This window comes from Adiantum capillus-veneris, chromosome 16, assembly GCF_014529385.1.
Source record: "Adiantum capillus-veneris isolate H3 chromosome 16, ASM1452938v2, whole genome shotgun sequence".
NCBI classification, from domain to species: domain Eukaryota; kingdom Viridiplantae; phylum Streptophyta; class Polypodiopsida; order Polypodiales; family Pteridaceae; genus Adiantum; species Adiantum capillus-veneris.
In genome coordinates this window covers 87,661,695-87,688,984 of record NC_140946.1, presented here as the reverse complement: position 1 = coordinate 87,688,984, position 27,290 = coordinate 87,661,695, and the positions used below count along the sequence as shown (strand labels likewise).

The 27,290-nt window shown below is 44.8% G+C and overlaps 1 protein-coding gene across 3 annotated transcripts in view; it reads left to right on the top strand.

Annotated features, from left to right (window-relative positions):
• The first annotated feature begins 613 nt into the window (after nt 1–613).
• LOC147439403 (zinc ion binding/nucleic acid binding/hydrolase) overlaps nt 614–27,290 on the top strand; it is an 83,629-nt gene continuing 56,952 nt past the window's right edge. For 2 of the 3 annotated variants that reach the window (XM_086485255.1, XM_086485254.1), the window contains exons 1-9: nt 614–842; nt 6,488–6,695; nt 6,825–7,117; nt 7,200–7,379; nt 7,458–7,562; nt 7,847–8,114; nt 8,205–8,267; nt 8,353–8,427; nt 21,004–21,131. In XM_086485255.1, the coding sequence (XP_086341381.1) occupies nt 747–842; nt 6,488–6,695; nt 6,825–7,117; nt 7,200–7,379; nt 7,458–7,562; nt 7,847–8,114; nt 8,205–8,267; nt 8,353–8,427; nt 21,004–21,131 (1,416 nt within the window). In that variant the 5' untranslated portion in view covers nt 614–746. The remainder of the gene's footprint in view (nt 843–6,487; nt 6,696–6,824; nt 7,118–7,199; nt 7,380–7,457; nt 7,563–7,846; nt 8,115–8,204; nt 8,268–8,352; nt 8,428–21,003; nt 21,132–27,290) is intronic. The other variant, XM_086485256.1, reaches the window with a different exon arrangement.

Genomic DNA, 27,290 nt, shown 5'->3' with positions numbered 1-27,290 from the left:
GAAAGGTTAACTGGAGTATTAAACAATGGACGTATAGGTTCAAGTGTGTTTTGGCCTTCCCTGCCCCAATTAAGCATAGCACCTTGCTATGGCTGATTATATGCAATGGGCTCTGGACACGATCTAAAGCTAACACTACAAGAAGAACTCAAGGAGTATGTTGCAGGTGTAAAAGAGAAGAGGAAACTTTGGTTCACTTGTTTTTCCACTGTCCAACAAACCAAAGGATGCTGTCACTACTACATCCAAGCAGTTGCCCCCCTTCATCGCAAATCTTTTCAGAAAGAGAAAATATTGTTGGGCACTTCTCTCTATACAGATATTTGTCTTTGGAATCAACTAAGAGCAGTCTATATGTGGCATGTGTGGATCTTCAAGGCTCAAGGCAGTGCACTATATCCCTTATGATCCATACTTTCTCTTCAACTTTGACATCATAAGAACTACCAAAGCTCAGTGAAAGGAAGGATGTATCTTCCCTTGCCCAACATGATATTCAAAGAAACCTACAATGGCAAAAGCGGAAAGAAACATTGCTCAGTTCTTATTCTATCCTTAGGATTGTAATGCCTGGACATTTGGTGGGTTAGTAGTAGGTATCTTCCTGTATGGGACAGTCCTCATGTTGGTGGCGAAAAAAAAAAAAGCCCCTGCATTCCCTCGCTTTTTGTTTAAAGTCTACGGCCACCGCCATCCCTAGGAGAGGTGATCATGAGGATGTGGGACTTGAAGTGCAGAGGAGCATAATGTTGCGCGGACAGTCGAGTCTCAGTAGGCTGGTTGGAAAGTGCCGCCGACCCGAAACTTCTTCCTCTGTTGGCGCAGGTCCCAGTGATTGCCTCGTAAGTATTTCTACGAACATGCACCCTCTATTGGATTCAGCTTTTACGAGAGAATTATCTGTGTGTGTGAGAGAGAGAGAGAGAGAGAGAGAGAGAGAGAGAGAGGTGTCTCCAAGAGGGCTTAGCGTAGGAGACTAAAACAAACATACAATAAAATATATTCCTCTGTTATTGGGATTTTCAGAGAGAGAAAACAAGCCTAGAGCCAACTGCCCATCTAATCGTACATCCATAATTCTATGTATACAGAGATGTTTGTGAAAAGCTCTCCCTCCATGGGGTATGTCTTTCACAATGTACGTGATTGAGACGCTTGACATCTTCCTCATGTTTTTACCAAATACGCACTTTGAATTTATAAGAGAGAAGCAAAATTACAACTGATCACTCATGGAGGGGGAGAAGAGTTAGTTAAAACTAGGGAAAGTTCCATAGGCCATGTTTCAGACTTTACAAAAAGGGGTCTACCATATTCCCCGGGATACAAAGGGTCATTAACAGTGAACTCAATAGTTAGCACTTTTCTTCACAGCCAGTCTATCTCTTCATGCAGCTTGTTGGCAAAATTCAGGGCCTCTTCATATTTGTTGGCCAGCTCTAGCACTTCATCCTTCATCTCTTGCACCCAATTATAAATCACATCTGCAAAGCCATTGTTGTCCAGCAATCCCTGCAGGTTTGCAACCCTTCTTGCATAAAGCTCCAGAGAGTCTTTGAGGATTGAGACTCTGTGCCTGTAGATCCTCATTTGTTCCAGCTTGAGGTTAGCATCCTGCACAGAGCATCCATCAAATAACGTTTTCAAACTAGGAGCTTGAAAGTTAGGAACAAAAAGGAAAGAATTTTTGAGCTTCCAAATAATCCATAAAAATTCTGCCCTAAACCTATTCCAAAAGTCTGAGAGGAGGCCAGGTGAGTCTCCTAAGAGTAGCTATTTCCACCCTAATTGGTGGTCTAGGGTTTTGACTAAGGGGGATAAGATGGGGGTGTTGGTTTGGCAGCTTTGGAATAGGTGGGAGATGTCTTCAACAACTCTTCTGCACCTGATGCATACACCATTGCTATGATTGACTTTTCTACTTCTGGCCCCTGTCCAAAGAGATTTATGAAGGATGAGCCATAGCAGTACGGACTGTTTGGGTTGTATGCTTTTGTTCCAGATGGATTGGAACTTAAAGTTCCACTGCCTCTTGTCAAGCTGCACATTCCATCTATTGTTGAGGGTGATATGGGGGGGGGGACTTGCTTAGCTGTGAAGTCAGGGGGGTTATTAAGAGCTATCCCTCCGTTCCAGCGTATGTTCTTGGCAGATGGAGAGACATCTGCTTCAAATATCCATTGATATCCTTGGGGGAACTATTGCATCCTTGATTCCAGTAATTTGACTTCCCAAGGTTGAAGTTGGCCAGTCATGATGAGTTGCTCTGAGGTGAGCCAGGAGCTGGTGGTAGTGCTCCACAAGTCCTCCCAAACTTTGAACCCTTTGTGATGAATTTTCCTGGCTGTTCTGGCTTGTTGATTAGTATCTGGGGAATTGGGTCTTTCGACCATCAGATGGATTCCTCTCTTCTGATTCCTTGGTCTTGTGTGTGTTCCTGGCTGAACCCCAGCATGGGCCTCCCTCTCTCCCATGCTTGCCATATTGATTTGAGCAGGGTAGATCCTATGGGGTTTATTTCTTGATTTCCAAAGAATACTGTGATCCAAGGGAGTTGGTTCCAAAGTCTTTGCCCTTTGATGTGGAAGCCCGCCAGGTGTTTGAACAACAGGCATGCCCATTCAGCTTCTGGTTGTTCCAGGGCTCTAATGACAGTCTTGATTGCTAGTTTGTCTGTCCAAGCGCTGATATTCCTACCTCCTAGGCCTCCTAGGTTCTTAGGCAGAATGCAGATGTCCCATTTGACTTTTGCAGCCCCTTTTTTGAAGGGGTCACCTGTCCACAAGAAGTTCCTGCATATTTTGATGATTTTCTTTAGATGGGAATTTGGGTCCCTCCGACAGCTGAGGAAGTAAAGGAGGTATGCAGTCATATAGTGATTGATGACCATAACTCTTCCAGCAATGTTGCTTTGAAACCCTAGCCACTTGTTTAGTTTCCCTTTGAATTTTTCAAGCACCCAGTCCCATCTTTGTTTCATAGTGACCCTGAACCCAAAAGGGATGCCTAGGAGCTTGAACACTTGCCCCTCTGGGATGACTTTACATCCCTGTTCTGCCATCTAATTGGGGATGGGAGAGATGAAGGCCCTAACTCCTGTTTTGGAATCGTTCACTCTGGAGCTAGATGCAGAGCAAAAGATGGTGATGGCTCTCGAGAAGTTTTGGAGTGACATGTCTTCGTTTTTAACCAACCCATTAGTGTCATCTGCAAATTGTGATAGACATTGTTGTTTTGCAGAGTTTGGGAGCTTGATCCCTTCTATCAGCTTGTTTGTCATCCAACCTTTGACTAAGCAGTTAAGTCCATCCCCTGCAACTGCAAAGAGTAGTGGGGCAAGGGGGCACCCTTGTCTCACTGATCTGTTGAGGACAAATGCTTCAGATAGCATTCCATTGATGACAACTTTGGCATGAGCATTTCCAAATAGAGTCTCGATAAAGTTGACGAGGTTGACTCCAAACTCCATGTGGCTCAGGTTGTTTAGGATGAAAGACCACTCTAGCCTGTCATAGGCTTTGTCATAATCAACTTTGACAAATACAAAGTCTTGGTTGGTTTCTTCAGCATGCTCTATTCCTTCCCACAGGGAGATAACTGCCTCCATAATTCTCCTCCCTTTTATAAACCCCTTTTGCTCTTCATTTATCCACTTGGAGAGGTGAGAGGTTAGCTTGCTAGCAATGGCTTTGGCAAAATTTTTATACCTTGTTGTAACCATGGTCAACGGTCTCCAGTTGCTCAGCTCATCCTTTGGTCCTCTTTTATGGAGGAGCTTGATCACTCCAGTGTTGATAAGATTGGGTAAGGCTTTGTATTTCACTGATTCCTTCCCAACTCTGAGCAGGAATGGGGTGAGCAGTTCTTTGAAGCACTGAAAGAACTTTGAAGGGAGATCATCTAGCCCAGGGGTTTGTTGGGTTTTAGTGCTTCAATGACCTTATTGAGATCAGCTATACTCAAGGGGGAGTCAATTAGGGAAAGATCTTCCTTTGGGATCACCTTTCTTCTGAATTTCCAGATGGTCTCTCTGCTTTTGATTATCTCTTCAGTCAGTATTTCCTTGGGGCTGAAAAGTTTTTCGAAGTGAAGTTTAACCAGCTCCACATTCTGGGAGTCATTTGTGGCCTTCCTTTGGTCAGTATTGAGAAGAGGGATAGCGTCTCTGGCGTTCTTCTTCCTTAGACTTCTGAACATCTCTTTAGAGGGTCTGTCAGCCTTCCCTGCCCACCACTCCTTGAAGAACAGTTTGGTGTGTTGAACCGCCCTGTCTTCCTGTGCTCTTAATTGGCTTCTGAGGGTAGAGATTTGGTTCTGAATATGTACATCTAGTGGCTGGGATCTCTCAAGAAGCCCCAATTCTTCATACATCTTTTCTTTCTTTTTCCTCCTAGTTTGGGTGCTTTCTTTTCTAGTGGCAATCAGGAGCTGTTGGGAGCCTTTAACTGCTTTGCTCCAGCTTTTGGCAGGGGTGGAATTACTGGAGAAAGCTCTGGACCAGATTTTTGCTATTCCTGCTTGGACTTTGGGGAGGGTGAAGAGATGAGGATCGGTGTGAAACCAACTGGTCCTGATTTTGGACGCTTTGTCATCACAGGTGATCAACAGGGGGAAGTGATCTGACGCGCATGAAGTGTACTTTGGGTTTTGCCTTGACCCTGTTAAACAGGTTGGTAATTGCCGAAGTAAAATAGCGTCTGTCCAACCTAGCTTTTCTTGCAAGAAGCCCCTTGCTGTAGTTCTGCCAAGTAAAGCATCCCTCTGTACCTGCATCCCATAGGTCGTGCTTGCCTTTGAAGGCTTCCCATTTGTCTTTCTCCTTGCCTTGGATAGTCAGCCCCCTTCTGAGAAACCTGTCCTCCAATGTCTCAACCATGTTAAAGTCCCCAAGCAAAATAATTGGTCCTTGAATGGTAGAGATTTCCTCCCATATCTGGGCTCTGTTAGAGGTAGTCCCTCCAGCATAAACAGATATTAGTTCACAATTGAAAGGGGAGGGGAGGGAAACAGAACACCAAAACTGGTGACTCCTATTGGAGGAAACACCGTCTGCTATCTGTTTCTTGATTCCTATGGCTGTACCCCCAGTCCCTCTTGAGTGAGAAGAGGTGAACCATTTCCACTCGGGGTAAACTTCCTTCAATCTTCTGAGGAGATCCTCTCCTTCAACTTTGATCTCTTGCAGTGCATAGATATCAACAGCTTGATCTTTGAGCCAATTGTTGATCTCTTTTGTTTTGGTAGGGTTAGTAATCCCCTTTATGTTCCAGGAGGCTATTTTCATCTATTGGTTTTTTTTTTCCCTTTACTTTGTAGGACCCTGGTGGGAGTCCTGGTGACTAAATCATGAGCTCTCTTGTTTGCCTTCTGGATATCCATCGGCACTGGGGGGATGTTGGCGTTTTCTTCTTGCAAGGGTGCTTGTGACGCTTGATTGAGGTCCAGAGCTTTATTCCTGACTTCAATTTGCATGTGACCTTCTTCCTCTCTTGTACCCTCAGGGGTGGCTCCTATGTCCTCAGTCTCGGCTTCTGACTCTGATTCGGGAACATCGGATTCTATCCAGTTTGGGATTTCAGCCAGAAGAGCAAAAGTGTTCTGAGTCCTTTGCTTGAGTCTGTTGGCTTCTCTTCTAGACCCTCTTCCATTCTTACTAGGGGGGGGCAGTGGTGGGTGCTGGGGAAGCTTCAGTTTTTTTATTGGAATTTTTTTGGGGTTCCTCATTGTTGGAGGGGGGAGAAGGATTGCTGGGGGTTGCAGTTGGGGGAACTTTAGAAGGGCAATTTCTTACAAAGTGGCCAGCTCCCCCGCAGTTGAAGCAGCAAGTATTTGTAGACAGAAGGCTGGTCCATGCAGTCACCCTCGTTCATGGCTATGACCATTGAATCACGAATGAGCCAAGGCTCATATGTTGGTTCTTGTTCTTATTCAGTTCTTCGTTCTTGTTTTAATTCTTACCTTAAATCACCGACCTTCTACATTGTGAGAATCTTGCTTATCATTTATCGTTATCTCTGGACTGGAATGTGCTGGTCAAGGCGGACTCTTTGGACGTCTTAGTTTACTATGATTGTGTTTCATCTCTTAAAGGCGAACCCATCAAAACGCCTCAAGGATGGAGTCGCGGTTGATCATGGGGTTGATGCTCCCTTAAATAGGGCTTTAGTTTTCATTTTTGTAGAGTTGTGGGCTCATAAGATTAAAATTCAAATTAGGGGATGGAGTTCTCTCAGATAGGGCCTAGCTCTTCTTGAAAGCAAACGCTCTCAAGACCATCTAAGTTTTCTTGGCTAAGTGCCAGTAGAAAAAGACCTCCCTTTTCCCACTTCAGCCACACAACATGCCCACAATGCAGGAATCACCTGTACAGAAGCTAGCACTAGATAAAATGTTTGCTGGTATCTATTCGAAGGTAGTTGACAGTGAATGTATTGGTAAGAATAGAAAGAAGTATTGAAGATATTTTTTCTTGTTTAAAATTCTGTAGGGTGGAGCTCATTCTTTACCGAAAATACAAGGTGCAGTGGAGTTTCCAGGTCTCAGCAAAAAAAAAAATGGTTTTGGTGCATTGACACCAAAACCAATAGGTGACAACGGAGATTTGGAAAAAGAAAATCTTCCCCTGAATTGGGTACAATGTCCTGTATGTCTGAAAGATATTCAGGGAGATAATAGTTATATCAATGTCCATGTTGGTATGTGTATTTCACTTGAGTACATTTCATACAACATAGATGCTTGTAATTCTGTCAGCCCAGCTCTTTCATCTAACGATTAAAGTTAAAGTTAGTTCCTTTAAGCTGCTAGCTTGTTTCCTGGTCCAGACTTTTGTTTATTGGAGAAAGCAAATTCAAATTCAACGAAGCCTGGGGTGGCAATAAAACGCAAAAGGCTCTCTTTGACATATGCAAAGCAAGAACTTTCAAAGTTAACTTCAGATAAATCAACAGAAGTCACAGTGTACGTTGCAGATATAGTCAGCTCTGAGCTGGTTGAAAATGAAAAGAGTGGAGGCCAAGCTGCTTTTGCTGAAAGATTAGTAGCTATCAGAGAAAACTCAGATTTACCTATGTATCATGATTGCAACTGTGCTTGCCATGAAAAAGACATTCTTAAGGTAGACCTTGAAATGATTTCATCTCAACCTTGCAGTGGATTCAATCAAGTTAATATTGCCGTTGATTCTTGTGACTTGTCAGAGAACACACATTGCAGCAGAGATTGAATCCTCCAAAATAGAAGATAAAAAAAACGCAGTTCATGTTTTAGAAACATTTATTGTAGGACGAAAGTTCAATCGGCATGCTAAAATTGAGAAAGACATGGAGATTCAAGTATTGAGGGAGCCAGAGAATCCCAAGGATGGAAATGCTATCAAGGTTTTCCTGTGAAGTATTTTCTTATTTTTCTCATTTGTTTGTAGATTTTTTTTGTAATGTCTATGTTTCTTAGATTAGATCGTGGGACCAAACAGTCAAGGCAATCTCACGTTAGGGCATCTTCCAAGGGATCTGGCCTCACTTCTGGCTTGCCCCCTGGACAAAGAACAACTTCAAATTAAGGTTACTTACAAAATCCTTTTATTTAGTCACTATTTTTCTACATTCTGTGTGCAGCCAGCTTTAAGAGATGGCTGTTCTAGCCATGCTAGGCAGCCAAGACATTGGAGTGCCTGAGCTTACAATTGAATATGTCTTGCTCTACCTTATCAAATCAGCAAAATCTGATTTTACTAGATTGTTTAAGCAATAGAAAGGGTGTCGTTTCTGAATAGTTTATATCAGAAATGATGTTTGTGCTCCGTGCTTTAGGATGCTATTTTGAGACACTGACATTTTTAATGCAGGGGAATGTCATTAGGGTTCCCGAGAAGGCTTTTGAACCAGTTCCCATTGCTCTCTTTTGTGAGAAAACCTTAGGAAAGGAAATTGAAAACTTGGAACTTTTTGACGAGACATGGCAAAGGATCTTGGATGTTGGGAAAGCTGTCATACAAAGAGAAGAAGCTCTTAAACAGCAACCAAGTAAACATGTGAAGAATTTCACTTATCTCCTAAAAGCGGTTTTACAACAGGACTCACATCTATTTAATGCGAGGGAGCTTGAGTTTTTAGGTAAGGTCTTCTTTTCAGAGTTTCAAGCTTCGTGAAATATTTTGATGATGCAATTACCTCAAGCATTAGAGTTCGCTGTGGCTGTGATAGGGTCATTCTTTTCATTGACTGAAGATGCTCAATGCCTGTTTGTTCGCCTTTCTCAAAGGAAAGGTCAGCCTTGATATCTCCATTTCATACTCTGTATTTCAACAATGTATCTTAAACCTTCAGCGGTTAAAGTAGTGGTGATGTTCAGGACCATGGTTTCGAGTTTCTCAAATCAATTACACGGAGATTTCAGATGTGGAGCAAGCTTCTTGTCAGCTTGTAGGTAATATCTATTTTTTCTTTCGCATTAGACAGGAACATATGAATTTTGCATGGGGATCCTGCATTGTAGCATTTTGAGTGTGTAACTTGAGTCTACAGAGTAGGCAATTATAGTTTGAGAATAGGATCCACAAACTGTGTGTCACAGACGTGTACAAATTTTGTCTTGGGTGTGGGCCTCTGGCCTGATGGTACATAAATTGAGTCCATTTTGAGTCTATAAATTGAGTTTACACAAGTCTAGCTGACGTCTTGAATGAAATTGCCCTCTGGTAAAGGCTCTGAAAAGGAGGATGTGTCCAGATCCTCCATTGTTCCAGCCCTATTCACATCATGATGTTTATCGATGTGGGTTACTTGCCCAGATTCCTCCATTGTTCCAGCAACGTTTACATCATGATGGTCATGGGTGCGGGCCTCTGGCCTGATGGTACATGTTCATAACCATATTACATGGCTTGTATTTGGGAAAAAAAAGCGGCTTGCACTTTACCCTAAACAGCAGGAACCGGCTCTTGTTGAGGCAAGTTAGTATTCTGTTGCAGTAGGGTGGAAATACCCCTTAGAGGTGGTGTAAGCGGTGGGCAAAGACTGGGTAGGAGCTTGGCTACGGGAAGGCCCCCTCGATAAGGGCGGACCTGATTGAGTGCTAGAATATGCTTAAGCACCTTTGGGTCAGTGTCAGCCGATTGTTGGAGCATGGAGAGTGCGATCCAAGCGACAAAGAGATCCGGCCAGTCAGCAGGTACGTCCAGACTCAACGGCCTTATAGGCTACTTTTAATGAAGTTTCACGTCTGCCCATGCTCCTCCATTTACCTAAAAGAGGCTTGTAGGATAGGAGCCATAGACCCACGCCCCCAATGCACTACTTTAAGTATCCTAACCATTTACCTAAAAGAGGCTTGTAGGATAGAAGCCACAGACCCACGCCCCCAATGCACTACCCTCCCCTCCCTTTTCTTCTCTTCCAACTTCTGTTGATCCCTCGGGTGCCTTTGAGGTATGTAACAAAGTAGATCAATAATCTAAAGAAGGCTTAATGGGTGGAAGGTCATCTCATTGATTGTACAATTTACAAATATGTCTTGAGATTTTGTCCATATGTGCTGAATTTTGCACATAAATGATTGTGTACGTTACAATCTTTACCATGTTAGGAAAATTTTTCTATTCTGCAGACCTTGACTAATACCTTTTCAGAGAGGGAGGATTGGTGACACTTGTTATCCTCTACGCGGATGATCTCGTTGTCACAGTTAGTTATGTCAAGCATATCCGCTGGACAATGGAGACCCTGGCCAAGGAGGTTGAGATGAGAGATCTTGGCTTACTTCATTGCTCACTTGGATTGGAGATTGAGCAGATAGAGGGGGGTATTTTCCTCTCTCGGTAGTGCTATGTCCAGGAGTTGTTGGAGGCTTTTTGCATGACCAACTATAAGCCTATCTCTACTCCTATGGATCCCAACTAGAAAAAGTCCTTGTAAGACTCCTCAGATGTAGCAAATGCTAGGAGTATCGGAAACTGACTAGTCGGCTCTCTCATTTGGTTGCTGAACATCCGTATTGACGTCTATTTCCTTGGGAGATGATGGGGGACTAGCAGCTCTGCTAGGACCAGCCAAAGAGGTGGCACTATAAGCCCTACCTTGCATGATTCAAGATAAGCCCATGCGAATTTGACATGCTTTGTTCTAAGAACCCTGAGGGATTAGAGGGTTTGAAGACAAGCTATCCAAAATGCCCAAGCTGCTTGCTTTTTTGGACAACAATAGGTTATGAGACTGTGCTATCAAAATCTAGAATTAACCACATAGTTATGGAGCTTGGGGCAGTTGGTATCCACATGCGCCGTCAGTCCTTGGGGGAACGGGGCTGTAAGCATTCTTGAAACAAGTAATTGTTTATGTATACGTTAATGATCACAAGTAAGGTGCCCGAGTTGCTTGCTCAAGTCATTAATGTTGACCCTAAACTTGCCAAGTAGGAAAACAAAAATGATGCAAGGGCTGGGATTATTAGAGGATGCAATACTTCCTCCGCTACTGCCATTTTATCACTACGATTTTTAGCTTTGAAAAGAACGGAGAAGCAAAGAAGTAGATCTAACTATTGAGCACTTCGATCTTGCATATTAAACCACTATACCACTTGCTAGATCTGAGAAACCTCTGTCACTAGTCTACAAATTTTACTTGGACCTTAGTTTGCTTGGAAGATCTTGCTCGGTGTTTTGTAAGACTCTTGCAATCCTAATGTTATCAACCATGAAGTTGCACAAAAGAAAGTTTGTGCCATCAAGTTTATCCGCTGTTATGAGCAGACCAAATTTTTATATGTCTGCGGTTTGGGCCATATTGAAGATGCCTGCCAACAAGCCAAGATACCACCAAGTAGATAAACAAAGCTCCTTAAAGAGAGACAAAACCTTGTAGAATATCTTAGGACTGTTACAAAGTCAAGAACTTTTGCCTCCCAAAATAAATTGTTTGTGTGTAGGTGACCTGAAGAAAAGCAGATATTCTGAATTTGAAAGCCTTTGCAGAATACTTAATTCTACACTGCTCAGAATAAGATTTTGTGCCCTGTCAACCCGGCTCAGAAAACCTGTACATAGACACTACAAATGGCTTTGAAAGGTGGGGTATAACCATAGATCGTGTCACAAACTGCTGATGTGTCAAGCCACTGAAGAACGGAGCCATTGTGCAGATCACCGGTCGAGGGGCCTAAACCCTAAGAAGCAGTAGTAGCAGAAGATGACGTGGCAACATGTACGGAACTTTGGATTTTGCGTTGGCTTGTTGAGGTGGCAAACTGTACGGAATCCCACGTTTCACGTTGATTGCTGACGTGGCAGATTGTACAGATTTCCGTGATTTGCGTTGACATGTGTTGACGTGGCACTGTACGGATTTTCGTAATTTGCGATGGCAGCTTTTGGACAAGATGCTTTTGAGTTTAAGGCTTTTCATGTAAATTGCTTTTGGGCCTAGGGCCTTTAAATATGAGGCCATGGGCTCATTCTTTGGCATGCTTTTTGAGGAAGGTGCAGAGCGTGGAGTACCGGCTTGTACTGTGTTGGTGCAATATAAAGAAATACCGAAAGGGGCGCCATGATTTGGGGCCAATCCTCTTTGGGGTGGAATTCCACCACTCCGTGTCGTGTGTGCTCTCTCTTTCAGTTTCAATTGTTATTGAAGTGCTAAAAGTCTGTTTAGTCTGTTCTTTTCTATTGGCACGTGGTGCCCCGTCATGTGACAGTGGTATGAGAGCATTAGGCGTGTGCTTTTTTGAAAGCATACTGGTCCTACAAAAGAGCAGACAGAGCTATTGTTCTTTTCTATTGGCACGTGGTGCCCCGTCATGTGACAGTGGTATCAGAGCATTAGGCGTGTGCTCTTTTGAAAGCATACTGGTCCTGCAAAAGAGCAGACAGAGCTACTGGAATTTTACTTCAGGTCTTGACGTGGGACTTATTAGCCACTCCCACCCTTCATCGCGCATCGGGCGTGCTCTTGTCCTCACCGCTCTGTCTTACAAGGCATAAGCCATAAAGAACCCAAGACACGGCGTTCATGGATTTAGTAGAATATTTACAGTTTCTTCTCGACGAGCTTCATGACATTCTTTTGCGGCATCCTCAACAGAACTTCCGATGCTGCAAAGTTTTCAACAATTTTTGAACTACATGTTACCCCCTCTGATGCTCAGGTTGGTACCTCCTCCTCCGACACCAGAAAGTACGAGAGCTTCCAAACAACCACCTTCTCAGCCGTCTGTTCCGATCGGGGGAGTCTTCAGGAATATGATGCAGCCATCTGACCCTGATCCAGTGCTACCGCCACTGCCCCCACCTCCACCACCACCACCGCCACCAGGCTACAATAATTGGAGCCCGTATGGATACCCTTATTATCCGTACCCGAGATACATGCCTAACCAACCTAAAGATTTCAAGGATGGCGGTACGACAGTCAAATTTTCCACTTTTTCCAGGGTGAAAGATCGCAAGAAAGCATTGCAGTTTCTAGAGCAATTCAACAACATCTATGCTTTGGGGAACTATACAGAAGAATCCAAGATTTCTCGAGCAGCGGGATTTCTTAAAGATAATGCTATGCAATGGTGGAGTTCAATCGAGAGACAACCGCATGCTCCAAGGACCTGGCAAGCTTTCAAGAGAGTTTTTGCACGTAGTTACATGACTTCTATGTTTGAAGTCCGGATTTTGGCAGAGTGTGGCAACTTGAAAATACTTGCCACCGAAACCATGGACGACTATAACCAAAGGTTTCTCGACGTGTACTTTCTGTTGTCCTTCTTTAGCTCTGTTCCCTTGGAGGCCCAATGCGAGCGATACACCATTGGACTACCATCACCATTGCAGGAATATTGTCTCTCTAAGCAAGTCTCCACCATGCAAGAGCTTATGGACCATGCCGCGGTCGGCTATAAACTCATGAAGGGAAAGTTGGAGTTTACCACAGAAGAATCTCAAACCACTAACAACGAACAAATTTTCGGGACTCTCGTGACACCCAACCTCAAAGGCTTGGTTTGACACAACGTCAAGGAGAAATCCTTTTACAAGAAGGCGGATGCTTTGGATGTTTTCAATCAGGACATACATTTACTACATGTCCTGAGCGAGCCTCGACGTACCTTCTGCTTGTAAGGTGCAGCGGAAGTGAATGTTGAACTTTGCTCAAGATGAGTGCTCTGAACTGTGCTCAAGGGTTCCTTTTACTTACGGAAGGGAGAGCCTTCTGTTCCTTTAGCGAGAGAGTGCAAATGATCACAACAAAGTGAGAAACATTGTGAATGAAGGTGCTGAGATTGAGAGATAGAGACAGAAGAATACGACATCAGAAAAGTTGTCAAACCCTCCTCCAAGGGCCCCTCTCTCGATGGCGAGAGAAGTCTATGATATTGATTGCACAAATCTGATACAAGGTGCTGATGCAGTGAGTACTAAATGATGCTATGTCGATGTCGACGGTGAGGACGATGCTAAGGCTGAAAACTGAATATTGCGAATCTGCAACTGTCGCACCAAGACGGGGCTGATCTGTTGCCGTCGCCAAGGTGACTCTTGCATGCAAAAACACTGGCTGATCTGAGGTCTAAATCTGAAAATGAATGGTTGTCGTAATGGCTGAAAACTGATCGCTGCAAATCCGGCCACGGCAAGCTCTTGCTGCGAGGATCTGCTGCGGGTTCGGGCGGTTCGTAGAGGCTAATGGCTGAATTCTGAAAACTCTAGCAGATCTGCTGGGATGCAAAACGCTAGGGCTGATTCTGGGTTCTTGTTGCGGTGGTGTCGATGCGGCGGGTTTCTGCTGCAGCAACACAAGATCGCAACGTTGAAAATCTGCAAACACTGGCATTTGGGCTGATTCCACGAACGCTAGGACTGCAAGGGTTTTGGCTGAAAAACGCTAGCAGTTTTGGCAATGTGCAAAAACGCTAGACTCTCAGTCTTGCAGAGACGCTAGGGCGATCTGCTCTCTTGAGAAACGCAAGGGGCCTTGGTTCTCCTTTGTCATCTGCTCTACTGAGTGACTGCCAGGTTTCTTTTATATTAACTTAGCAAAATTGCCCTACCCAGTTTCACAACAAAGTCACTTATTAATAATAAGTGAAAAATGGCTAAAATAGGGAAAATAGGTATGTGCACTTTAAAAGTGCTCGTGATGGGTTCTGATGGTAATATGATGATCATGCTGTGTGCAACCAAAGAATATGTATCTACTTTAAGTGCCTGGACATGCACGGTCTACGAACAGACTCACAAAAGTGCCAGGACACTTCCTAAGCTAAGCTAATTGAACCCTAGACATGAAGTAGCTTGTCCATGTACACATAGGGTTAGATGTGCACGTGACATCCCCTCCTTTTTAAAGTGAGGTACTGGTACCGAATTGTATGGCGTCGAGGGAGATCGTCGACAACGTCTGGAATCTTGGAAAGGACTCTTTGCCGGCCCGCTCTGATGCGTGGGTCATGCGATACTTGAACTTCATAAGGGTCTGCAACGCTTGCTTCTTTGAGCTATGCCGAAAGCGACACAAAGTCATCTGTGGCTGCGTCAAAGTTCCAACTTCGGCTATAGTCGTGGATCTACCTTCTTCAAGAATCTTCGAGGAGGAAAATTCCTCAAACCACTTCCAACACAAAAACATGAACATACCCATTCCATGTAAAGTGATTGGAAAAATTCTAGTCTTCTCTAAAGACTGTGCATGCAATGTAGATGAACAAAGAGACGGAGTGCCAAACCGTTCATCAAACACTCGTAAACAATGGAATCGAAATTTGTCTTTCTGATCTAAATCTATCAACTGTGGCAAATCACAATGGAAATGCCGATGCTTGATGCTCACTCCTTCTTGTGCTCTTTCGGATACTGTGTCATGCCAAGGAAGAGACATGGAATGTGAATTCCTCGGGTGCAAACATTTCATCTTTTCATGAGTAATCCGCATACATCCGTGCTCATTCATGAGTGAATCATGTTCATCGTACAATATGTCATGCCTATGAAAAGGGATCACATAAAGACGTTGACTAAAATACAGGAAACCATGACGAATGAAACACTCGAACAATGCGTGCTGACTAATCATGTGCACACATAATACTTCCTATGGGGGTTCTTGGAGTCTGGACCTCGACTCGAGAGCCAAGATCGGTTCTTTGTGATTGATCGAATCTGCAATGAGGTTAGCTTCACTAGACAAAGTATCAACTAAACCATCATCCGTGTGAACAATCACATCATTATCATACAAATCATCATGCTTGTGAATATTTACATCTATATCATGCAAATCATGTAGACTGAGAGAGTCTCCTCCTGATTGTTTTCAATCTTCGCTTGCACATTAGAAATGAGAGATGAAGCACGAATGACAATGGGAGAGTCACTTTTGGCATTGAAAGTGAAAATATTAGTTGCCCAATCAATGAGAGGGTTATGCTCACAAAACCATCGAATGCCAAGAAGCATATCACATCTTGAAAGAGAAGACACTACAAATTTTCTGCGGAAGGACACTTGTTGAACTGTGAATAACACATCAAGGCACTCTCATGTAATGAGAGAGTCCATATTGGGAGCGAAGCCCGTCACCTCGAAAGGAGATGTCTTGCTAACTTCCAAGCGGGCTCTTTCGACAAGAGAGTCACTAATCACATCATGCATACTACCTGGATCAAACAATATGACAAAATGTTGACCCTTCACATGACCATAACACTTAATGAGAGACTCATCAATGGGAGGATCATGAGAAACTTGGGTCACACTCGTGTTCTCATTGATGGTATTAATAGAGGATGTGGGTTCTTTAGATTCGCTAGATTCAATTTTATAACATATTCTTTTTATGTGACCCTTGATGTGACAATGATAACATCGACCTTCCTTAGAATAAATGCTTTGTTCTTCTGACGTGATGTATCCTCCTAAAATTCCTTGTTTTGCCTTTTCATATGGAGTGAGCTTAGGTTTAGCAATTGTGTTAGCTTTACCCTTAGATTCATTGTGTGAGTTCTTTTCCGAGAGACTAGAGGAAGATTGGTTAGAAGAGTTACCATTCTTACCATTCTTACTGTTGTGAGGGTTCTGAGAAGTCTGAGAGGTACTTTGAGACGACTTGTTCTCCTTAGGCTTTCCCTTGTTGTGCTTCATCTCCTGTGCGAGAGCAATCGCTACTGCCTTGTTGAGATCTACGGGATCGAAGACTTTGACATCAAACCTGATATAGTTGTCCAACCCGAAAATGAAAGCCTCTTTGCGCTTCGCATCCGATTTGCGTAATTTGGTGCCAAGCTGCAAAACACGGTTAGAAAAAGACATGACTGGAGTACCATTTTGCTTGAGATTAAGCCAATCTTCTTTTAACCGCGCTAGGTACTGAGGTGGCAAGAACCGTGCCTTGAGCTTGTCTTGGAAGTCGACCCAATTGAAAGAAAGGGGCACACTGTCCGTGGCTCCCTCTAGGTGAGCGGCCAATTGCTCCTGTTGCCACGCTTGATACCAATTAATGGCATCACCAGCAAGATACGTGGCTACCGTCAAAACTTTGCTATTTCCTGTCTTCTTAGTTGTTGCAAAATAAGCATTAAATTGATGCAACCAAGAATGAATAACATTAGCATCCTTCTTACCATCATAATTACTAAATGTCAACTTCTCCTTGATGGGGCTGTTGGAATCCGCTTCTCGACTTGTGCTACGTGGTGATTCGCTCACGTCTTTGAGTGCTCGGACTTCGAGGTGAAAACCTGTAGGACCAACTCTTGCATGCGTTGGTCTCTCTACGCCTCACGTTCTAATTCCAAGGCCGCTTGTCTTTCTTCGGTTGCCAAGCGCGCTTGCTCACGCTCACGCTCCATGGCTACCCTTCTTTCTTCGGCCGCCAAGCGCGCTTGCCCGTGCTCGCGATCAAAGGTGGCGCGTTGTACCTCTTGTTGTAGCATCATATCCATCATCGACTTGACCAAAGCCTCCATAGGATTTGGTGCAAACCGTAGCGTAGATGGGAAAGGGGGAGGGTCGGAAAAACCTCCTAGTGGGGAAAATTCTTCTTCACCTCCTTCATGCTCATCACCTTCATGCAAAGTATCCATTCCGCTTAGGGTGATGACCATACATTGAGATCTTGGGTTCTGAAGTTCACGAGGAACTTGGGTTCTTGTGGTTCTTGGGGGTCTTGAGGTTCTTGAGGTTCTTTCTTTATCTTGCAATCTGTGTTAGAGAAGGATCTTCTCTTACCCGAGCTCTTCTCTTTCCCGCAGGCGCACCCCTTGGCGGCCTTGCGCTCACACCAAGGTTGCTTTTTCCCACCTCATGTCGATTGGCCGGCTGCTAAGTGCATAATTCGCTCTCAATGAGTGAAAAGAGAAACAAGGGGAGACTAGACAAGCCCTTCTTTCTTGGGTTTCCTGTCACTCTTCAAAACACGATTAGGAATCGACACGCCCAAGTGGACTTGGGTTACGTGCGACCGCAACAAGCAAAAAATTTCTTGTGGTTCTTTCCTTGAGTGATACAGAACACTGCCAAAGCTCTGATACCAATGTAAGGTGCAACGGAAGTGAATGTTGAACTTTGCTCAAGATGAGTGATCCGAACTGTGCTCAAGGGTTCCTTTTACTTACGGAAGGGAGAGCCTTTCGTTCCTTTAGTGAGAGAGTGCAAATGATCACAACAAAGTGGGAAACACTGTGAATGAAGGTGCTGAGAGAGAGAGAGAGAGAGAGAGAGAGAGAGAGAGAGAGAAGAATACGACACCAGAAAAGTGGTCAAACCCTCCTCCAAGGGCCCCTCTCTCGATGGCGAGAGAAGTCTATGATATTGATTGCACAAATCTGATACAAGGTGCTGATGCTGTGAGTACTAAATGATGCTATGTCAATGTCGACGGTGAGGATGACGATGACGATGCTAAGGCTGAAAACTGAATACTGCGAATCTGCAACTGTCGCACAAAGACAGGGCTGATCTGCTGTTGTCGCCAAGGTGACTCTTGCATGCAAAAACGCTGGCTGATCTGAGGTCTAAATCTGAAAATGAATGGTTGTCGTAATGGCTGAAAACTGATCACTGCAAATCCAGCTACGGCAAGCTCTCACTACGAGGATCTGCTGCAGGTTCGGGCGGTTCGTAGAGGCTAATGGCTGAATTCTGAAAACGCTAGCAGATCTGCTGGGATGCAAAAACGCCAGGGCTGATTCTGGGTTCTTGTCGCGGTGGTGTCGATGTGGCGGGTTTCTGCTGCAGCAACACAAGATCGGAATGCTGAAAATCTGCAAACACTGGCATTTGGGCTGATTCCACAAACGCTAGGCTACAAGGGTCTTGGCTGAAAAACGCTAGCAGTTTCGGGAATGTGCAAAAAAAAACGCTAGGCTCTCAGTCTTGCAGAGACGCTAGGGCGATCGGCTCTCTTGAGAAAACGCAAGGGGCCTTGGTGCTCCTTTGTCATCTGCTCTACTGAGTGACTGCTAGGTTTCTTTTATATTAACTTAGCAAAATTGCCCTATCGAGTTTCCCAACAAAGTCATTTATTAATAATAAGTGAAAAATGGCTAAAATAGGGAAAATAGGTCTGCGCACTGTAAAAATGCACCTGATGGATTTTGATGGTAATCTGATGATCATGTTGTGTGTAACCTGAGGATATGCATCTACTCTAAGTGCCTGGACATGCACGGTCTGCGAACACTCACAAAAGTGCAAGAACACTTTCTAAGCTAAGCTAACTGAACCCTAGACATGAAGTAGCTTGTCCACGTACACATAGGGTTAGATGTGCACGTGACACTGCTCCCACTACAGAATGATCCTCCGGGCCACTGCCAGCCAAGAGAGCTAGACCCGCTATTGGACTACTTCTTGATATCTATGGCATATGCCTTGAAAGTACAAATGAATTGTGTCGAGCATATGGCAAAGTCAACGGCTTCAAAGCCCTTATTTTCTTTGACCTCGGAGCTATAGAGAACTTCATCCATCCAGAATTCTTGAAGCAGATGCACTTTGATTATGATGCAGAGGGTGGAGAAATTGAAGCTGAGCTAGCCACGGGCAAACTCAGAAAGTGGTACCGCTCATTGGTGCTCTTCCAGTGACTATCCAAGATTATCATGGAAAAGCCGATTTCCACATTATGAAGTTATTGCGACGTTCTCTTGGGCACGCCCTGGCACGACAAGAATGATGCGACTTTGTAGGTTCGGAACCAAACCATCACCGTGACACAGAAGGGCAAGCCAGTCATCCTCAAAGTTCGTTGTCTGAACAAAGCCCTGAATGAACTCTCTAGTTGTTTTATAGTTAGATACTTATGAACATTGTTTGAGAACGTATTGTTTGAAGTTTGTTTGAAATGGATGCTATCTATTTTAAACCTGTCTTGGTGCCGATTTGAATTGTTTGACTCTGGTTGATTGGTGATTTTTACTTAGTGAGAAATGTTGTTTTGGTATTGTTTGAACCTCGGCACGACTCAGACGGGATGTCTGGGGAGCGTTTCATTGTATGCTTAAAAACCTCGGAATGACGCAGATGGGATGTCCGGGGAGTATGCTAGAAAACCTCCGAAGGACGCAGATGGGATGTGTGGGGAGCATTTGGTTGTATGCTTGAAAAAAATATTGTTGTTGTTACTCTCGATCCGGACCTGGATGGGTATGCGGGAGGAGTATTAAGAAGTCTGAGCAGTGGTTACTCTCAGCACCTCCAAACGACGCAGGTTGCGGTCTGGGGGGCGAATCGTTGTAAAAGGCCTTTATATCTCCTAGCTCGGACCTTTTTAGGTTATGCGGGAGGAGTGATGAGGGAGTCGTTGAATATCTCCCGGCCCGGACCTTGTTAGGCTATGCGGGAGGAGAGTTCATTGGCGACTTTATGTTTCTATGTCTTGCATCATGCATATGTGAGCATTAATGTTGCATTGTGATGTCCCAACCAATGAATATTCCTAATTGGATGAGATTGCCTGGGTATGTAATTATAGTGCGTCAAGACACTCGTGGAAGATCAATGCGGTCTTGGTGTGATGGCTAATTTTACATCGCCGGAATATCAAGAGTTTTGATGTAGATGAAAGGAGAAGCCAACTCCTTAACAAAAAGAGCAAACAGATTGTCCCTTGGATTGACCTTCGGAATGACCCTCGGAAAATTTTGAGCTGACTTGAGTTGTTTTGCAGATATGCTGTAATCGTGAACGATTACTCTCTTTCAAGAAGGGGGGATGTCACAAACTGCTGACGTGTCAAGCCACTGAAGAGCGGAGCCACTATGCAGATCACCGACCGAGGGGTCTAAGCTAAGAATGCAGAAGCAGTAGAAGAAGATGACGCGACAAATGTACAGAACTCCGGATTTCGCGCCGGCATGTTGATGTGGCAGACTGTACGGAATCCCACGTTTCACGCTGACTGTTGACGTGGTAGCCTTTTACAACTCTAATAGCGTTTTTGTTTAGTTAGTTTCTCTCTTTTTATGGGGATGACATATCAAATTCACCATGATGTAACACTTTGACCTCATAGATCATTTTGGCCTTTAGAAGACGTTAATATATAACATTTTTCATTTCTTGCTCTGTGCGTGCGTGTGTGAAAAAAAGTTATATCTTGCTGTACAGAACTGCACAAAAGCTGCATGACTGCCATTTGGAGGCATGAACAAAAATGGAGATAGACTAGAGACCTAGGAACCTATTGTCTGCAACCACCCAAATCCTAAACAACGCGTAGTGTTAGTTCTTTAAACAAGTTCTTTAAAGAACAGAAGATCCAGTAGTGGTCCTGTTATGAATGTTAGTTGTAGTCAGACCAACAGAATTAACTGATGAAAGAGATTGCCATTTGTTCAAAAACCTTTTTGATTTGATACATTAGGAATGTTAGTTGTAGTCAGACCAACAGAATTAACTGATGAAAGAGATTGCCATTCGTTCAAAAACCTTTTTGATTTGATACATTAGGACGGTTTGCAAGTTAGATGGAGCTCATTCAAGTGGAACATATTTGACTTTAGAATTTTCGAATTGCACAGCCGCTGGTTTTTTTAGCTTTGGAGACGGGATCGAGAAGGGGGAGCGCTTTGAAAAGGCTTTTAGGGAGAGACTGCATTTGCTGAGTGTACCTGAACTGAAGCAAATTATGTCGATGGTTAACTTTAAGGTAAGATCATGTTTAATTCCTCTCTCTCTCTCTCTCTCTCTCTCTCTCTCTCTCTCTCTCTGTGTGTGTGTGTGTGATGTGGAGGCATGAACAGGCCTATGAACCTTTTGTCTGGATCACCAATATTCAGAGTGGTGAAGTTTGTTTAGTTAGGAAAGCTGCCAAAGTAGGAGGACCTTTCATTCCCACTGTGCTGTAAAATCGAATTCATTTGGAGTTAGCCAAATATGCCAAGCATCTGTTCTGAAAACAAAGAGCATCCGAGGCTCCTATCTTCTCAGATGTTTGATTGAAACAGTAGCCCCTCTGCTCGACAAGTGTTGCCATTATAATAATGAACTTAAGTTCACGCAAGTGGTGCAAGTGAAACAGTGTTCATTTGCAATCTATCTCTTCATTAATTCAGTCAATGCTATGCATGATAGAGCTGATGGTTATATTGTCTTGTGGATGACTACCACAATGTTTTACTTGCATTCTCCTTCATAGGTGAACGTAGGCTTTCCTTGGTTTCATCCAGGTATGTGTTCTAGTTGTATTCGATGACATGCAGATTTCACATGGGGCGACAGAGAACAGTTGTGCCTTTGTCGGTGGCCATGCTGATGATGTGGCCCTTGGGGACACGTGGTCCCTCAGCTGGTGAACTCACAGCCTTGCTACGGATGAGATAAAACGATAAACTTTTTATATAAAAGAGAAGAGATTGAGAGAGTCAGTTTCTAGCAAAATGCAGCCCAAGGCTTGCAGGAGAGAGAGAGAGAGTCAAACTCTCTAGTCTAGCAAAATAGAGACCAGGGATTGGCAGCAAGGTGGCTTTTTGCTGGGCATTTTGGCCTTTCTAGGGGTATTTTGCCCGTCCTCAATAGATGAAAATGTGAGCTACCCTTCAAGAATACCTTAAAATGTTTCAAAAATTATAAAATCTTGGAGTTTCGAAGGGCAAGTGTACCCATCAAAGAAAACTCTCCTTGCCTAAACTAGAGAGAGAAATGAAAAAGGCCAAAATGACCTATGAGACCGGAGTGTTACAATGTGGTGGATCTGATACAAAGTCAGAGTAACAAAATGAAATGACAAAATGAAATACTATGAAATCCTAAGCTGGTAATGTGAACTAAGCAGCTAGCCGGGAGAGAGAGAGAGAGAGAGAGAGAGAGAGAGAGAGAGAGAGAGAGAGAGAGAGATGTTATGAAATGTTGTATTAACGTCTTCAAAAGGCCAAAATGACCTATGAGACCAGAGCGTTACAATGTGGTGGATCTGATACAAAGTCTGAATAACAAAATGAAATGAAATGACAAAATGATGAAATATAAATATAAAGCTGGTGGGTGTGAACTAAGCAGCTAGTCGGGATAGCTAAACCATAAGTCACAAAAGATCCAGCATTGGTCGTTGGCGGATCTCATCAATCTCCTCCATGATCAACAGTCTGATTGGGCGTCGTGCATGTCGGGCCAAAGTGATCCGGATCCTCTGATGTAGCCTCCGTCTATGCTGTGTAGTCTTCCGCAGCCGTGGGCGTCTGGATCTCCCTAATTCAGTCGCTCGGTCGATCAGTGTGCCTCTGGTGTGAGGCGACAAGGTCTGCTGTGGTAGTAGCTCCTCCGGGTGTCCAATGTCTGCTCTAAAGAAGTCTGTGATGTGTCTCTGAGACTGGCTGGTCTCTCCTCTCAGCAGGCTCTCTTTGTGTCTACGCAGCTCGAGCAGAAGAAAACAAACCCAGGCATCTCTGATCCTCGTACCTCATGACTTTGGAGAGTGGTCCAAATCCCTCTCTGAACAAGTAGTGGAAGCGGCCTCGTATCTCGTAGTAGATGGGGCAGTGACATGTGTAGTGTAACTCTGTCTCAGGCTCCATGTCACACAGGGGCATGTCCTGGCCTTTGTTGGTACTCCGCTGTATCTCCCAGTCTCGATCCGCAACTAGCGTGAAGATGTGCGTATGTCACACCGTATCCCATGAGACAAGTGGGTATCCATGTATCTGGGCCTCGTCACAAAACCGTCCGTCGTCGTAAGTTGGAGAAGATGTTCTCTGTAGAAAGCCATCTTCGTGCCCAGCTCCTGTGCTGGCTGTATCCATGTCCTCCTGGTGTCTAGCTGAGTCACGTCCTAGCAGATGAGCCTGGTGATCTTGGACTGTGTAAGAGTTAGAGAGGGTGAATCCAGTGAGTACTGGAAGGGAGGCAAACTGTCTATGCTGAACCCATGCGCCTGAACCATGATGTCATCTCCCCATACCAGCATGCTGTATCTCCCTGCATGGCTAACTGTCGAGAGGACTCAAGTGCAAGGCGGGCATATCTGTCTCTGGGAAGTTCCCACATGCGGTGTATGAAGGAGACAGATCTGGTGAGCGCCTCAACCACTAGTGGGGGGGCAGCTAGCTCTGCTCGAACAATAGCACGTGGTACTGAGGCCTTGGCTCTAATGAGCCGCGAGATCATAGAGACCAGAGGCTTCTCCATGTCCCCCCAACCATCACTGCGGCCTGTCCTCCCGTGATGATCCAATGAAGGTCCCCAAATCTCAGCTCCATAAAGCAATGCAGAAGCCACCAGAATGTCAAAGAGCCAGAGCTTCGTCCGAGGCTCCTGAAACTGAACCTGTGAACACATCCTTTCCAATCTACCCAATGCTGCATGGGCTCTGGTCAGTCTAGTCTCTGCTGCCCTCCTCAATGAAAATGCTGGCCCACTAAAAACCACTCCGAGGTAAGTGTACGCAGCTGTATACTCCACATCCTGGCCGTATGTGACTGCTGGCGCTGACCTCCTGATCCACTGGGGGGTGGTATTAAATACCATGACCTTGGTTTTACCAAGGTTGACGGACAAACCACTTCCGTGAGCAAACCTATTCAAAGCATCCAAGTGACGTTGCATCCCCTCCGGAGAGTCGGAGATCAACACAATATCATCAGCATATAACAATAATGGAATCCATGTCCCTGCCAGCTGTGCACCTCTATCACCATCTCTCTCAATGTAGTCAGAAACCTCATCCACATACATAACCCTATTGGGGTCAGCCCTGCTTCACCCCAATAGTGGAGTGAATCGGTGTGGATAGACCCTCTGAGGTGCGTACCTGCCCCACTACTGACCTGTATAATGCCATGACCACCCAAATGAGCTCTGTGGGTACTCCCATCTGCTGTAATCTGCGCATCAATCTAGCTCTAGGCACTGTGTCAAATGCTTTGCGGAAATCCACAAAGCTACAATAGATCCGTCTCCCGTGCGATCTATCCTCCTCAATGATGGCTCTGAGTGTTAAGATATGGTCAAGAGTAGAAACACCCCTCCTGAACCCTGCCTGCCCGGCTGCGCGTATCCCCTCCCTCTCTACCCATCTACTCAGCTGTTGCTCAAAGAATAGATGCGTACAACCGTGCCAATGTGTGTCCAATCATGATAGTGCGATAATTCCCAGGCTCCATAGGGTCTCCCGACTTGAAGATAGGTACAATAGTAGAGAGGCTCCAAGTATCAGGCAAGCCCTCACACATGGCACGGTTAAACATCACTGCTAGAAGCTCTGCTAGTAGATCTCTCGTGAAATGCTCAGCCACTAAACCATCATGATCGTATGCTCTCCCAGTCCTCATCTTGTCAATGGCCTTCCTCACCATCTCTGCGGTGAAAAAAGCACCTGTGTGTGGGCATGGATCGGGAGGGTCAGAAAGGGGGGGCTGTTGAGGAACTGTGTACAGAGATGATGCGTACTTGCCCCAGTCCTCTGTAGAAGTGATGGCGGGGGGGGGGGGGGGAGAGTGCTCCTGAAAGAGCAGCCATGCCTCACGTGAGTCCTGACTCAAGAATAGCTGATATAGATCCTGCTCTAGCCGAGCCAAAAATGCCCTCTTCTTCCGCCGCACTAGGCGTCGGATCAATCTGTGACTGTCTGTGAGTGATGTCCCCCAAAAGCACCTCCCTCTGAAGTCTAGCTCTAGTGTCCCGGCATTCCTCATCATACCAACTGTTCTGGGGCATGCTCCCCGAACGGTGTCTCTGCTCAGGTTGGGTATGTGGGTATGCCTCTGCTGCTGCATCATGTAGTGTCTGTGTCAATATAGTAGTGAGCTCCTCCAGAGGTCGCCCTGGCTCCTCTGTGCATAGGCGTCTGTAGATCCCATCTATGTATACAGAGTCTGTCTCCCGCGTGAAGGTGTAGCGAGTAGGGGCTGCTGTCCGTAGTCTGTGTGCTACACTAAACTGAAAAGAGATGGTCATTGACACAAGAGCATGATCCACTGCCACACCAACAGGTCTGGGTCCAACCGTGAGATCCTGGATACTAGAGATGAGGGTCGGCTGTGCTATGACATAATCCACTGTGCTGGCTCCATGTCTGTGTGGAAAGCATGTAAAACCCCCTGAAGCAGGAAATCTGTGTAGGCCATTCAAGATGGCCAATCCATGTGTAGTCCCCATTGTCTATCAAGTGTCGTCCATACTCAGTGTGTTCTCCATCTTGTGATAGTCTGGATAGGCCTGTCTCTGCAGCATCTAGCTCTCTCAGCATCTCCTCTGAAGTATCATAAAATACTGTTTGATGATGGGCAGTCCTAGCATTGAAATCCCCTAGAATGATGATGTCATCATCCAAAATAGAGAAAGGGGATTGTCCTCTGGGTGGTGCATACACTGACGTGCTCGGGGAAAGTAGCAAATAGCAATGTAAAGATATCTGTCTGTCTCTGCTCTCAGTCTCACCCACATGTACCTAGCTTGCTCATCTCTGCGGGCTATATGTTTAATGGCTGTAACTCCTCCCTGAATAACACTGCCACTCCTCCTGATCCCCGTTCTCTGTGCTCTGATCGTGTCTCCTGTCTATAGGCAGTCTCCCATCTATATCCACTAATGTGAGGCATAGACTGCCAAGGGCCTGATGTGTCTCAGAGTAGAAGACGATGTCTCTTCCCCTGAAACTATCCTCAAAGGCGCTCACATCAAGTCGCATAGATCCATTACAATTCCACGTGGCAAGAGAGAGAGAGAGAGAGAGAGAGAGAGAGAGAGAGAGAGAGAGAGAGAGAGAGAGAGAGAGAGAGATGAAATGAAATGAAATGTTATATTAACGTCTTCAAAAGGCCAAAATGACCTATGAGACCAAAAGGTTACATGTGGTGAATCTAATACCAGGTTTGGGTACAAAAAGTACAAAGAACTGAAAAGAAAATAAAATAGTGTGTAGAGGTGGGGTGAAAGCTGATACAAAGGGAATAGGAAATACAAAGGGTGAACTGATACAATGGAGCTCTTTGACAATCGAGGCATCACATACATATACATCAGTATCCGGGACGGCTCCTATGTCGTGCCAGTATGTATGGATCCTCTGTCGCAATCTGCGTCGATGAGGGCCCCCTCATCCGTGGGCGACGGGACCGCCCCAACTCTATCACCCGATCAAGCAGTATGCCTCTGGTGTTGTTATGTTGTGGGGGCTGCTCGAACTCCTCTGTCTGTGACTGAAAGAAATCTGTAATCTTTTGTTGCCGTTGGATCTCTCTCATTGTGCCCCTCTTCAAGAGGTCCTCTCTGTGTTTGCGAATCTCCAGTAAGTATAATCCAAGGCATCTCTGATCTTGGTATCTTATGACTCTAGAAAGTGGCCCAAAACCCTCTTTGAATAGACAATGAAAGCGGCCTCGTATCTCATAGTATATGTCACGTGACACATCCAACCCTATGTGTCCGTGGACAAGCTACAAACATGACCAAGGTTCACATCAGTCAAGCCAGTCTAGGATAGGAAGTGATCTGGCACTTTTGTGAGTCTGTTCGCAGACCGTGCATGACCAGTCACGTAGAGTAGATGCATATCCTTTGGTTGCACACAGCTTGATCATCAACATTACCATCAGAATCCATCAGGGGAATTTTCCAGTGCATTAAAACCTATTTTTCCTATTTTTGACATTTTTCACTTATTTATTAAGTGACTTTTGTTGGGAACTAGGTAGGGCAATTTTGCTAATAAAATATATAAGCAAACCAAAGCTAGCACTTTCTGGCAGAGGAGGCAACAGGAGCATTGTTGAACATGCCAATTCTCAAGCAAGAACAAGGACCCCTTCAACCTGTCGTTTTCAGCAGAGGACTCCAGCGTTTTCTTGACCCAGCAGCCTTGCGTTTTTCAGCA